We start from the raw sequence: 15,839 nt of genomic DNA, 5'->3' as shown, positions 1-15,839 counted from the left end.
CTCACGATGGCCGTGGGAGCAGCAGCGACCACGCAGTAGAGGATGAGCGGCGGGACGAAGCTGGACTCCTCCGCGCCGGGGTACGGCTTCATCAGCTCCGCGTCGTTGCAGAAGAAACCCTGCACGTGCACGCTGAACAGGTCCGTGCACTCCATGTAGTAGGCCAACAACACCGTGCCCGACATGATGACGAGCTGGAAGAAAAACATGTCGGAAGAAAAGCAGAAGAAGAAGAAGAAGAGAGTTCTTATTTGAAGTTTTCAGGAGTTAAAAAGTCGTCGTTGTTGTTCTAAACGAGACGGCGTCTGATCATGACTCCGCTCCTCCGTCGGCTGTTTTTTTTTCGGCGTTCCTAAGACAAAACAACGTCCTAAATCCTCAAAAAACAGCATCTCTCTCTCTTTTTCTCCGCCTCACGCTGCATACAAGCACCCACCACCATCATCATCATCATCCTCACTTACCACCTCCTCTCCTCCCTCATCCTCCATTCCTTTTATCCCTCCAACATAATCTTTTGTCTCTGGCCTCCTTTCACTCTCTCTCCCTCTCCAGAATTGGCTGCAGGCATTTTGTTTTTCTGTTTTTTTTTGGTAAACGATATCTTTAGTCACTGATGACGAACGTTGCTCAGCAAAGGCTTTTGATGAGGGTTTCTGGGAAAATTCTGCCAAAAATATTCTGCTCTGAAACGTCACAGGAAACAAAATGACATGTTTTCATGTTTTTGATATTAATGAGAAACTGCAGAGGCATAAGAACAGATCTGTCACTGATTCAATGATTAATCATCATAAATATGGCACTTGTTCAGGTTTGTTTGGGGTAAATGATCATTTTAATAATGTCATGTGTGTCAGTGGTTCCTAAGTGATGGTTAACCTCAACCTCATGTAATACGGTGCTGCAACACAAGGTGTCACTGTGCCACCGCAAAAGGGTTCTTTCAACAAGAACAGGAGGTCAAAACTCCAGTGAGTCTTTTATTTTGAAACATCAGACAAAATAAAAGATATAAATCCACAAGAAAAGGACATTAAACACAACATCATAACCACATTTTATTTGCCAGAGATTATAAAATTTAAGACACATTGCAACGTTACACATTTGTTGTGATATTTGCAGCTTTTGAACAAATGCTAAACCAAATATATCAGTTTGCAAAATAACTACGAGCAAGGAAATCAACAAACGTTCGCCTACGTTAACAAAACCTGAAATCTTTCAGTTAAACCAAATCATATTTTAATTAAAGCTTAGGTTAAAGTATGTGATGGTTTGGTGAGATTATATTACTGTGAGCTGTTTTACTCACGGGAACATAAAAAGACATGTAAATTGTGAGTAAACTGTTATCACTGAAGCCATTATTTCACTTTAACATGTTCCCTTAATCTCTGATGACATATTGTGCTCATTTTATGACTTAGCACAATCGATGTCTTCTGTAGTTTTGTATTAAACAGCTAAATAAACAATGAGACAATTATGGACAACATGGCTGGAGGGATTCAGACCGTCAGTATTTGCTTACATTATATGAGATAAAAAGGTTTTATTGTCAATTTGACTAAAACCAGACATTTGGAAGTTGAGCTACTAAGGCGTGTTAACTTTTAATCAAACCAGAACATTCTGCTGATGTGCTACATTTCAGTCGCCCCAGGTAATTCCCACAAGTAATAGAAGAAACTGAAACTTACAAAAAAGAATTAGACAGTTGTTTTGGGCAGACGAGGAGACTGATTTTATGCTCTGTCAGCTTTAAGAATTGGATATTTTTAAGTGAGTGGACGGTAGAAAGACATGCTAACAACTAGCCGGAAGCTAAACCAGAAACTGCCTCATACGAACAAGCTGGAAGGCGGTGTTTCGCCCCCTAGTGGAGTGGAGGCGGGCACACGATAATCAATAAATCCCTCATGAGTGCTTTGATACTGGGACAGGACAGACAGACGTCCACATGGGGCGCGGGACATGCACCTCCTACTGACAAGGAGTGGAACACTCAACATGTAAATACGTTTTATGTAAGCGTACATGATAAATTGCTTGTTTGATAATGTATTAAAACATGCTTAAAGTATGTTGAATTATTATTTATAATAATAAATTATAATTATTATTATTTATTTTATGACATCAGCACACTCAGGTCAAAACCACCTCATGGCTTTTTGTTTAACATTAAAGTGTGTTGCTGTTTTACTCTCACGTCGTCCATTCCCACGCTTTAAAGGACGATAGCGGAGTCGTCTAATTTATTTAATAATTTAATACTAACTGTGTTTGGTACGAGCGTCGGTAACAAAAGCAGCCGAGAACAGGAGAGAAATGTTGGCAGATCTCGTCCAGTGACAGATGGCGACGTGAAGGTGCCAGGTACACTACGTGTTTTTACCGCGCGCGTGTGTGTGTGTGTGTGTTTCCCCGTTCCCATGCCAACTCTCTGATGAACATGGAGCGAGTCAGCATCTTGTGTTCAGTCGCTGTTTTAGCGTTCTCCTGTCGAGGAGAACGTGCAAACAGCCGCCGCGAGAGGAAACTAAAAACTTGGCCGACACTTTATTTGCACACAGACACACAACCAACAGCAATCATCCAAGTAAAACAACTCACACACACACACACACACACAAATCCTCCATCACCATCATCACCAAGACCGAGCGATAAAGGTTTCATTTCCTGGTAAATCCCAGCACTAATGTACACACGAGCCTCCTCTGAAAATATGTAAATTCTTTCAGTGAAATGCCACGTAATGACTCGTGTGTCAGGTTTACAAGGACACAACAGGAAAGACGCAAATCTGACATTTTAACTACAGGGATGCACTCGAGGCTTTTTTGAATTATTATTACTGGAATTTCATTAACTTTGACCTTCATTTTTTATTTGCTTTTTGAAACAAACGAGCTTCCCCCTCAGGCTTGTTTTCAAGAGCAATCACAGTTTTTGTGTGAATTCAGCGGGGGCCTGGAGACGTAAAGGGGCAGTGTGGAACTTTTAACGACTCAAACAGGAGTTCACTCACACGACTCCCTCTCTCTCTCTCTCTCTGTCTGTCTGTCTGTCTCTGTGTTTCTTACTGTTGCTTCATTTTTATCTCAAGACAGAGGGAGGCAACAGCAACATTGTGCAAGTAAAGCGAGACGGCACGAATCGCCACAAAAGGTTTCAGAGGTGAATTCTACCGCTTGAAAAAACCCGGTTGTTCAGCAGTTTAACGGGACAAACTCTAATTGTCTCCACCCGCCCATGTGCTGCTGCTGTATACGCACAAACACTCCCTTAGCCCTTAGTCTGATAGTGAAGAATAAAGAAGCATATGAATAACATTCCATCGTTTCTGTTCACGGAGACCAAACAGAACCAACAACAACCAAAATAAGTCACTTATGAACATCATGATAACCTGGATTTATTTTGATGAGTGAGTGTTGTGTCGGCCCCTTTTACCGAAATATCTTTCACTTTCAATACCTGGTACTTATTTAATCCGTCTAGGAGTTACGTACTGAGAAGCTGACGTCACAGATGCGCGACGCGCTGGTGAATCTCGTCCGTAATTGGACGGTCATTCCGCAGAAATCCTGAGGTTCTACCGTTACGACAAATATGTGGACGGAAAACTCTATTTCTCTGCTTTTATTTTTATCTTCTACCACTTTATCCTCCACATGAGGGTCACGCAGGGCTGCTGTGCCAATCCGTGCTGACATAGGGCGAAAGGCGGGGCCACACCCTGGACTATTCGCCAGTCCATAGTTTTCGTTTGCGGATTGATTTTAAAATTCTTTGGTATGTTTGCAAATGAGGGTCACACAGTTGGTGTAGTGGTTAGCGCTCTTGCCTGTACCGCAAGAAGACTCGGGTTCAAGCTCCAGTTGGAACAAGGGTCTTTCTACACGGAGTTTGCATGTTCTCCCCATGTGTGCGTGGGTTTTCTCCAGGTTCTCCGACTTCCTCCCACAGTCCCAAAACATGCAGGTAAATTGGACACTCTAAACCGATCTTAGGTGTGGGATTGAATGGTTGTGTGGCCCTGTGATGAACTGGCTAACTGCCCTATGTCAGCACAGATTGGCACAGCTCCCCCGGTGACCCTCATGTGGACGATAAAACGGTAGAAAATGGATGGATGTCTTTAAATTAGAGCGGCAACTAACGATTATTTTCATTGTCGATTATTTTCTCGATTAATCGTTTGGTCCATACAATATCAGAAAACCTTAAAAAATGTTGATCGGTGTTCGTCAAACCTGGAAATGATGACGTTCTCAAATGTCTTGTTTTGTCCACAAACCAAAATGATTAACTTTTAATGATTTCTTTGTTATCCAGGGCAAAGAAGTTAAGAAAATGCTCACATTTAAGACGCTTAAACAATCAGAAATTTTGTTTTAATCATGAAAAAAAACTTCAAACTGATTATCGATTATAAAAAATAGATGTCAATTAATTTAGTAATCGATTAATAATCGATTAATTGTTTCAGCTCTAGTTTAAATGTCTTCATGGTCTCGCCCCACATTATCTGACCGGCTTGCTTCAGTCGAACACACCCTCACGCTCAGATCAGTCACTGTCAGTCGTCCCCAAGAACGAAGAGGTGACCGCGCATCATCAGTCGCTGCTCCGAAAACTGTGGAATGAGTTGGCTTTGCACATCAGGCACATCGACTCACTTCCTGTTCTTAAGTCCTCTTTTAAAACACATTTTGTTTCTCTTTGGCTTTTGACTCAGTTTGAGATGTTGAGGATTGGACTGGATAGTTTTTGAATGTTCTACATGTCAAAAACAGTCTAGGAGTTACGGTAACGAGAAGTGCGCATGCCAACAGACGGGTTGAGTTACATACTGCAGCTTTAAAAGCTGCTACTGCTGCTGTAAAGTATGGAGCTGGAGTTTCAGAAGATTGAGACGTCCTTGAGCAAGTTCTCCACCATGTTTACCTTAAAACTTCCCTCATACTCTCTGATGTGGAGCTCAGAACGCTTGAATATTTCTTCTGAACAAACTGAGCCGTCAGACGACAACAACAACAACATGCCACAAGAAAACAGGCTCTGGCCCTCGTCCCTGTTGTCAGGCCGGATCGGTTGTGGGTCAGCACAATAATTATCTTTTGATAAATATGTCAGCGTATGCCTGCACTGTCAGTGGCGGTGCAGTCTCATCTCCCTCCCCCCGAGGGCTGCTCACCACTGCTGTAAATTCTTCCTGAGCTTGCTCTTCCTGTGACAGCTCCACACCTGGACGAGTGTCTCCTCCTCGGTGTGTGGACAAGTTTATGGCACACACACACACACACACCATTATATCCCCACAGCCGGCATCATGCTACATTAGCTGTGTGAAGGGCAGACAGTCGAGAGTGGCTGTCGTAAAAAAAAAGAAGAAATGGTAACACCATCATCCTTCTCCCCTCAGAGGAAACATTTCATCTCCTTTATGTGACACGACAGTTTGGTGCAGACGTTTACCTCCGCTCGCTCCAACAGGAGGAGCGGACGAGGACTTCCTGCGGCTACTGCAAATAATTCAATTACCCGTGAGCTTTATGTATATCACTGAATAGAGGAGGAGGAGGAGGAGGATGAGGAGGAGGCTTAGTGTTATCTGTCACCACTCAGGAAGTAGGGATGTCCCGATTTTTCACTTCCAATACCGATATTGCAGCCGTGAGTATTGGCCGATACCGATCTGATATCAGCACAATTTTTATACATACAGTACTTTAATGACTTATTTTGTAGTATGGAATGTTAGAATAGGCTTGATCAAGTTATATTACTGAGAATTACACAGTAGGTGTGAGGAAAAACTGACCCATTTATTATTAACCAATGGGTTACATCAATTTTAACCTTCAAACAAAAGACAATTCGATTTTTTGCCATGTTAATTTCATACAGTCTATGGTTAATTTATCAGGAGGAAAGTACCAAGTGCTAACAGGGGTGTTTCACACGGGTGCTCTAGCTTCAGAGAACACCCCCCTTGTTTTCACTATTTTGGATTAGCCCAACCTACACAGGGTGAGTGACTCGTCCCGCAGGTAAACCCGGAACCCGGGGACCGGCCCTGCAGACATACTTGGCTCCGTGTGTGGAGCTTCAGGACACATTTAAAACACACAGAGCTCTTGGCATGGCTGTTTTTTGGGGTATAATTATAATTAACAAACAAAGGCTGTTGAAAGTCGACAGGTGGCGCTGGTTTATGAAATAACGTTGTTTTAGCAGCTCGCCTCAGGATGAGCTAGCGTGGCGCTAATGGCTAGCTCGCACTCGCTGTGCGGCTTCGTAGCCTCTGAGATATAGCAGTAGCACACTGTTGTTGTGATCACGTGATCTACATGCATCCACACACACACTGTTGATCTACATGCATCCAACACGCAGAGCCCACGTGATCACAACGGGCGCTGCTGGATAGAAGTGCTGGAGCGGAATGGACTGCTTGTACCGGAACGCTTATATAGAAGATTTTAAAGGCAGCCCGATATAATCCGATATAATCCGATACTCGTTTTTTTGTCTGATATCAGACCAATATCGGATCGGGACATCCCTATCAGGAAGTGCAAAAATGAAACACAGTGGGAATGACATGACGTGACCTCATATTCAGACATAAACAATGGTTCGCTGCACAGGTGCTGGTGTGTTTCAGTCGCTGTAGGCAACACTTTCTCGTGTTAAACATGGTTCACTTCTCATCCAGAACTGAAGAAGCCTCTTGGAAGAGAAGTAAAAACGTGTTTGCAGATGACTAAGACCTGAATGAACTGAGAACACTTCACATTTGTGGAAATCCATTTCACACGGCACAGAAAACAGCACATAGTGGAGTTATTGAAGAATAGTTAGCAGAACTTTGCAGCATTAACATGCAATTTAACAGCTTCTGACTTATTGCGATGGTTAAATGTCTTCTTGCGGGGAGATTGGGAGCTGTCTCTACTGCCCCCTACTGTCTGTTAGGGGAAAAACAGCCTTGCAAGACCAGGGCCGCCGACCTGGAAACCCTCAGAATCATCAGGAGGTCTCACAAAGTCTGGGGTCTTGCAAGAAAAAAAGCTAACGGCTACAAGAATAAGGCAGTGAGAGTGTTCATTTCGACCAGAGATGTCAAACTCAAACCTATAAACAACAGAATCTCCACATTTTTCCGTTTACCGTTTACACATTTGCATAACAACGTACAGATCACAGTGGATTTAGTCATGGACATGGCTTTTTCTCCAGTTTTTACTACAGGTTTAAGGTGTTCTCGTAAAAATATGTACTCCAAAACTGTAGGGGGCGCTCCATAGCCAAACTTGCAAAGTTCTCTGCTTTAATAGCAAGTATAATAGTAGAGTATATAAGAGTTGGCAGTTTTAGTTTATTTTATTAACATTGTTTCTGTGTTTTAATGCTTTTATATTCCATTTTTATTGGAGGTTTTCTATATACTGCTCTTAGTTTACATTGTTTCATACCCTGTCTGTTTCATGTAGTTATGCGACGTACAGCCCTTTGTTTTTAAACATGCTATAGAAATAAATCTGGATTAGATTGGATTTGTGTCCATTACAAGCTTTACTGAAAAAAACAGTGAATAGATTACAGAAAAACGGCTCCTCTCGTCATCCACACTCATTAATATGTTAAGTACAGCATGTTGTGTCATTCAGGATTTCAAGGAGGGTCATGCAGTCCCTGTGGAGTCCGTCTTATAAAGCTTTTCAGCCTGTTTCACATAATAAATTTAGTTAAAGCTTTGGAGTTAAAGCAGGTACTGGTGTCACAGCGTGATGAGTCTCTTTTCTTTTCTTTTCTCTTCTCTTCTCTTCTGCCTCCTGCTGACATCAGAGCTGTGCATTTCCTTTTTTTTATTTCATTTCACATAAAGATCCACCAAAAATCATCATCGTCTCCTCAACTGCCGCGTGAAAAAGCTGCAAAAATCGCAGAGTCATCTGTTCATTCATTCATTTTTTTAGTACACTTGGATAAATCACGCTGCGGAATTATGCCGAGTAATGCCAGCGTTGGTAAATTGGGGGAGCGCCGAACATCACAACGTGTTTATTCCCATTTGATGTTTTTTTTTCCAGCTGCGACCAGAAGAGGAGGAGGAGGAGGAGGAGGAGGGAAAGGAAAAATGAAAAGTCTAAATAAAAATAATGGGTTTAATTAGGCTGTGTGTGCTTTTCCAAAAATAATCTCAACCATCTTAACCTCCCGGGGGGGTTAAAATAAAATCCCCATTGCATCAGAGAGGCTAAAAGAGAGCGAGGGAACAGAGTAACAGACGATCCCTGTGGGAAAAGGATTTCTATTTTCGTCTCTGGACGAGAGACGGCCTTGGAAAATATCACAGCGCGCTGAGAACGGGAGCATGAGTCGAATAAATCTCAAGTTGATCGGGATTTTGCTCGAGTTTCACACACAACGGCGGCGGCTGCCGTTCGACTCGCGAAAGCCTCAGGTTGTGTGGATTACATAATCTCCTCCGCAGAGAGGTATCACCTCTTCACAGATCCCCTTCCACTCGCTCCTTCACTCCCCAGCCGAGACAAAACGGTGACAACAAACCCACCGAAGCTCTGGAGGTTTCGTGTAACTGACGAAAAGCAGAGCACGACTTTGTAAACAAAAGGCCACAAACACGCGTCCCCCCCCAGCGAGAATCGCTCCACGACTGCGCCGAGCTACAGCCAACCAGGACGTCGCCATTCGGTCACGTGACCGCGCTGCGGCTGCCCCCTCTCGTTTCTTGTTTTTTTTTTTTCTTTTTAAATAATCGCTCTGTTCCGCGACAGGCAGAGCTTCAGCGATGCCATGAGAGGAAAAAGGGAGGAGTGAGGGGAAATGTTGCGCTGCGAGGACGTGACGGAGACTTCAAAGAGCGGAGGAAACGGAAAACAAGGTAACAGGGAGACAAAAAAAAAAAACAACAAGAGAGAAAAGCGGCAGGGATAATGGATGGAGATGCGAAAAAGGGAAAGAGGGAATAAATGAAAACAGTGCAATAAAGTCAAAGGAAGCTGCTGATGTGGCAAACTCTGCTGCTGCTGCTGCACAAGAAAATACTGATGGTTCAAAAACAGCTTACACAAATGATTATTATTGGCCTGTTTTATCAACGCTGGATAAAATAAAGGCTTAAATCACATGAAAGCGTTCATCAGGATATATAGTATATGTTATACATTATATCACTATGGCAACAACATATTGTTCCATCTCTATAAAAGATTCTACTCGAATGGCTCTTTTCCACGACACAGTTCTAGCTCTACTCGGTTTGGTATCAGAAACGCTGTTGCTTCATCGTCATAGCGCGGCTGCACGGCGTTCTATACGCGACACAAATCATGAGATTTTAGACATTTCCTTTGCTAAAAGTTGGGGATTAACGCGTGTTTTCAGGGATTTTTAAGTCTTTTTAACTTTAATCTACAGTTTCGGCATTGTTGGGTTTGATTCTCGAGTCGGACGTCGCGCTCAGGACTCTTCCAGTGACGACACTCTCCGACCAATCAGGAGGAGATGCTTGAAAATGTGGTCAAAACCGAGGGAGCTGAGATCAAACTTCACCTCCAGCCAAACAAACACTACAACTACATTTCCCATAAGACACTGAAACACCTAAATAAATCAAATATTATTATGGATAATCTTTTTCTAATTGCACTTCAGAATCAACTTCAAATTGTATTCTAAATATTTTCCTGAAACCCTTCCTTTAAAAGCACATTTTTTCTTAGTTTTTATTACAGAATGATATTATTAGGGTTGGGGTTTGCTTGTTTTTTTAAGTGTTTTATGAATAAAACTTGAATTAGATGCTGAAAAATGTAAAATGACCTGAGAAAACCATAATGATATCATCTTTAAATAATGGCTGATAAACTAGATGTGTTGCAGTGGCCCTTTAAAGGCAGATTGGCATCAACCTTGTGAGCAAATCCTCTCAAAATCTTAAGCTAAAAACAACCATTTTCATTGTTTTCATTTCACTCATCTCCAAAACATCTCGTGTCCAAATTCCAAAAGAGGAGAACGGTTTGGGGGGAAAAGATAAAGTTCCAGCAGGTCCGAGGTCAGAAAAACAAAGCCCCATTTCCCATGATGCCACGCTGTTTGAACACGACGCTCTCGTTCACTGATTCACGGCACTTTTTTATAATGAAATCCAGCCGAGACTGTTGACAGCTGGAAATGAGCAAACAGCTGTACGTTGACGACGGGATCGTTATGTGTCCAGAATCAGAGTCGGTGTTTTATTAGAGCGTCTGTGCCGTGAGTGAGTGAGTGAGTGAGTGAGATTTCTCATGTGATGGCATAGATTTAATTGCCTACGTGTGATTTAATGTGGCAGTTACAATCATATGAAACCCATAAATCACCAATATGTCTCTTCTCTCCTCGCATTTTTAATGCTAAATCTTTTTTTTTCTTGACTGATTTATGGAATACAGTACGTTAATACATTAGAGTGAAGCTAATTCATCAAATTAAAACTGCAATCTTTCACACCCTGATTCCCTGGATGATGTGGGGGAGCTGAAATCAAATAAAATGAATGTCACAAACATCATTAAAACGTGGTTTTTTTTTTCTCCCCCCCCTTTTTTGCGCCATCTGTCCTCCAGCGAAGACACAAAGCTTGTATTATTGATATCCGACGAATCAATAGGTGGAGGAAGGGTTTGTCGAGTTCATGTTTCACGTGTGTGCCAAACAATAATGTGACTCACGTAAAGAGAAGCAGATGAAAACGTCATGAATCGCAGTCAAAGTAATTGCACATGAAGCTCCACGGGATAATAAAGTCATCGTCCAACCACGGTGGACCCTGTGTGGACAAATCTGTGCACACCTCGGGTTGGATTCCACATGGACTGCGACTACTTCCTGTCCAGCTGGTTTGGCAACAACATCTGCTGGTGCTCAAGCCGTGTTTCCATTATCAGGGTTCCCAAATTTCTTCTTGAACTTATTTCCAGGACATTTTCAGCTGCTTCAGAGTGACAGACGAGTTGTGGACGACACAGTCTTTGTCGCGGACCGACGCTGGCAACACTTTTCAACTGAAGGTCACTAGTTTTGTCCTTAATGGGGGCTGAAAAGGCGCTAAATCTAATGATGTAGTCAAATGGAAACAATGGGTTGCAGGACCGCTCTGGAGGACATGCAAATCTGAGAGCGCGGCCCTGGCTAGAAGCAGAGAAGAGAATACTTTTCCAGGACTCGTGGGAACCCTGATCATGGTACAGTTCGTTTTGACTCAAGATACGTAGCGCGACGCTACAAGACGTCAAGCTTTGTATGAGAACAGAATTGAACTGTGTGGGTTGAAGAAACACCGGTCGCAAGGGAGTGATACCTTTCTGTACCGCACCATTACTCTGGCACACTTGGGGCTGGTTAGTTTGGTACAATTTCTAATGGAAATGCAAAAAAATATGTACCCATATCAAACCGAACCATTCCGCACCAAAAAAGCTCAAAGAAAACATGGACATACAAAAAACTCTAGAGAGAAATCATCTCTACTGGAACACAAGATCGAGTACATGTGTGGACAACGCTCGACTGACGCAGAACCACCAATCTACATTTTCTGAGCAAACAAATACTCCATTAATCGAGAATATAATCAACAATTATTATTAATCCATGATGAAACTAATCCGCAGATTGCAGCTCTCGAGCAGAAACACGGTCGCGTGTTTGCGTGCAAACACAGCACACGTCATCTTGGTAACACGGAACATTCGTCACGGATCGTTTCCATATAATGTGAGAAATATGTGCGAAGGTGCAAAGATGAAGGTAACAGGAGTGTGAGAGGAAAGTCAGAGCGAGAGAGAGAAAGTGAGGAAAGATCGTAAAATAAGAGGAGAGTCAGAGGAGAGAGAGGGCAAGGCGTCCTGAGACATCTCTCTGATTAAGGACTTTCAGCCGACATGGTAATTAAATATGGAGGAACACACACACACACACACACACACACACACACACAGTTTTCCCCACTCATTCCAGCACTTTACGCTCCGGTTAGTCCTGTATAATTTACCAGAAGAAGTAATTTGCTAACAGCTAAATTGCCCCCTCACACACACACACACACAAACACATCCATGTACAAGCTCTAAACCCGGGATTTAAGAGCACATACACATGACACACACACACTCACAGAGTGTCTCACCTCGATAAAGATGAAACATGGTATGATGGAGTAGCTTCGCAGGGTGTTGTTGGACGCCATCTTGTCTCCTGTTGGGAGACTCTTCCTGTCGGGACTCGCGGCAGCTCACTCTGTGGAGACGGAAAACATCAAGTGTCAGGAAGCATCGGCATCGGCATCTCGTCACGACGCAAACACAACGCTGACCTGTGCGACTGCAGGCCGGGCAGACGAGTCGCGGGAGGCGGCGGCCTGCAGCAGCGCGTCATTGAAATCATATTTAACGCGACAACAGTCAACTGAACTTCCTGTCAGAGGGTGAATCGGCAACAAAATTAAGATAAATAAACAAAGAAGGCGGTTAAGGTTTCTCATGTGCCGAAAAACCAATTTCCCCTTAATGTCGCCCTCTCACTAACGAGCAGCTTCTCTTGGTCCCAGTGGTAAACTAACGGGATGATGAAACGACCATTTTTTCATTTACAAATTTCTTTTAATGGATCCCAACAAAATTCAGAAAAGCGATAAGATTCAAGCTACTCTGTGTCCTGTTCCCATAAAAACCTCCAGAGGGAGATTCTGCTAAAGCTACCTCTGCTAAAAGCACCTGTTTGGTTCCCGCTAGCATTGCAGTGAACAACTGTTGTCATGATTAAGTGATTTATTTCTTATTTTCAATAAATCTCACACTTTTTACTCTGTAAATTGTCAGACGTGTCCACAAAAGAGTGTTAGAAGTGAATTCTGATGTTCAGAAAAAACAGCGAGTCAGCAGTTTGACACGAGGATAAACAACAGACATGTAGCAGTGACACGTATGCGCTACCGCCATCATCAACATTTAACATCGTTATTAATTGATTTATTTCTTATTTTCAATAAAAGCTCTTCTTCCTTAGCCTATAACTTGTCAGAGATTTGTGACATTTCCTCGCGTTAGCATTTCTTTAACCATTTGCACAGACATAAAACTGTAGTGACCAACATTTGAATATAAATAAATGTCCGTTTGATTTAAACCACTGTCATATGCTCAACTTGTACCGTGTTTCTAAGTATATCAGTGTTTAAGTCTGGGGAGGAAGGAATACGAGCAAAGGAAGCACAGAGGTTAGCTTTGCTAGCACAGTGCGAGCAAAGCGAAAAAAGTTACTATAGAGAAAAAAAAACACACTACTACTGACATTTAACTGATTTTGAAGCATCTTTTTTTGTATGTAATGATTTATATTCATTTTATACTCCACGGCAGAAAATTGCAGACAATTATTTTATTGTGTATAATAACATTGCTCTCAGTGTCTCTCCTAAGATGGCGGCAACATGGACACAGTCTCCATTCCTACTCCTTCTACCCATTGATGTCGTTTGCACACACACACGTTCACACCGCTCCCTCAGTCAGAAGTGACAGTACTGCTCGACACATGATCTTCAGATGAAGGACACGGCGTACAATTACAGTCACATTATTTCTGCTCACAAAGTCTAAACAGAGGCAGAATAATAACATGAAAAAAAAAAACGACAAAATATTCCCAAAGAGTTACACACTGCACCTTTAAAGCAGAAGATGCTCGTATTTGAAACAAGACACACAACATCAGCATCACATAATCACATTTGCAATATATTTCCTTTCACATACTAAATGTTTAATCAAATAAACGCCCGCTGGGTTCATCGTTATCCACAAGGGACGGATTGATTTGTGGATCTCAATCATAAAAACTCTTATGAGCTGCTTCCTTTTCTTCTTCTTCCACTTCTCATCAGTTACATTAGCTTTTATTGCATTTTTTTTCCCCCCCAACATCACTGCATCTAAGACCCTAAGTGCCCTGAAGAGATCATATTGTTCTAATCATATCAGACTTTAACTTTTCCTCCAGGCTGTAAAACAACCAGCTGAGGCTAAAACAAGCCTCTTCTTATTTCTCCTGCTTTATCTTTACTTCGTATTATTCGTCACAAAAAGTGACATGACATTTTTTCTTTTAACAGTTTATTATTGAGAGCGTGAGTCACAGTGCACGATATGAAAGTAATAAATAGTGGAGACACTGAAATGATGAACTGCTCTTTTCATTCTCCCTTTCTTTCTTTTATATTTCGCTTGAATATCAAAACTTATTTTCCGCTCAAATGTGGAACATATCCTTCACATTTGTTGCTTTTTATTCATACGGTGTGGAGTTCTGTGGAAGAGAAGCTGCTCTGATCTGAACAAAACTCGACCAAACGAAAAAAAATCCCACCGCAAAAAAAGTGAGTTTGATAAGGAGGATCACAGCAGCAGCAGAAGCAGTCACACTGTCACAGTGGCAATTCTGCTGGAAACATCCAAAATCTATTTAAAACTCAGTGTGATGTCCGTGCTTAAACATTTCAGAATGTCATCTTCACTGCAACATCTGCCGGGTCTGTGTCAAACATCTCCCAGAGTATTATCAAGGTAAAATAATATAAGATATATAAGATATATTAGATATATCGATCTTCACTCGGAAAAGATATAGGGCTTTATGAAATCTTTTAATAAATGCCATCACCTGTATCCTGTAAACAAAGCTTGCAGACAGTCTCACTAAAGCCCCGCCCCACATTGGAGGATCAGATTTTTGTCCCGATCTGGCCCTTCCGACAATCGTGGTTGTCTTCTGATGTTAGGCTGATTTGAACAGATTGTCTGGCCAAATTATCCCGTAGTGTGAGGGTCTCAAGTCTCAAACATGTTTGATATTTACAAATAACGGGAACTAAATGGGGCCAGACGGTGGTGTAGTGGTTAGCACTCTTGCCTTGCAGCGAGAAGACCCGGGTTCAAGCCTTTCTGTATGGAGTTTGCATGTTCTCCCTGTGTGTGCGTGGGTTCTCTCCGGGTTCTCCGGCTTCCTCCCACAGTCCAAAAACATGCAATGTGGGGATTAGGTCAATTGGACACCCTATTGACCATAGGTGTGAGTGTGAGAGTGAATGGTTGTTTGTCTCTATGTGTTTGGCCCTGCGATGGACTGGCGAACTTTCCAGGGCGTACCCCGCCTATTGCCCGATGTAGCTGAGATTGGCACAGCACCTCCCGCGACCCTCTGGTGGAGGATAAAGCGGTAGATGATGGAAGGATGGAAGGGAAATAAATGTTGCGTACCGTAACCGTACAAGAACAAGTTGCTTCCGTCTTCTCAGACGTGACTTCATCCACAGTTCTTTTTTTGCATTTCTCAGCACAAAACATCGCACAAATAACAGCTACCTTTATATTCTGAAGTCACGTTAAATCATGCAAGTTCCTGGAATTTGGGCTTCGCCTAGAACTCCAGCTCGCAGAAGCTCAATGTGGCTGACAACACTCTCCATGCAACCGTTGCTCTCTGTTGATGATGAAGGGTGGTGGAACCTCTGGAACGCGAGCTGGTTCATTAAGTGCACCAACGTTGCCTTGCAGCGAGAAGACCCGGGTTCAAGCCTTTCTGTATGGAGTTTGCATGTTCTCCCTGTGTGTGCGTGGGTTCTCTCCGGGTTCTCCGGCTTCATCCCACAGTCCAAAAACATGCAATGTGGGGATTAGGTCAATTGGACACCCTATTGACCATAGGTGTGAGTGTGAGAGTGAATGGTTGTTTGTCTCTATGTGTTTGGC

General features: G+C 42.6%; 1 protein-coding gene across 2 annotated transcripts in view; it reads right to left on the bottom strand.

Annotated features, from left to right (window-relative positions):
* Window positions 1–15,839, bottom strand: part of plppr1 (phospholipid phosphatase related 1) — a 58,846-nt gene that overhangs the window by 27,661 nt on the left and 15,346 nt on the right. For both annotated transcript variants that reach the window (XM_044012810.1, XM_044012809.1), the window contains exons 2-3: window positions 12,221–12,330; window positions 6–194 (exon numbers count right to left, since the gene is read on the bottom strand). In XM_044012810.1, the coding sequence (XP_043868745.1) occupies window positions 6–194; window positions 12,221–12,280 (249 nt within the window). In that variant the 5' untranslated portion in view covers window positions 12,281–12,330. The remainder of the gene's footprint in view (window positions 1–5; window positions 195–12,220; window positions 12,331–15,839) is intronic.

Source organism: Solea senegalensis, linkage group LG21 (genome assembly GCF_019176455.1).
Source record: "Solea senegalensis isolate Sse05_10M linkage group LG21, IFAPA_SoseM_1, whole genome shotgun sequence".
NCBI lineage: Eukaryota > Metazoa > Chordata > Actinopteri > Pleuronectiformes > Soleidae > Solea > Solea senegalensis.
This window is presented reverse-complemented; position numbering and strand designations above follow the sequence as displayed.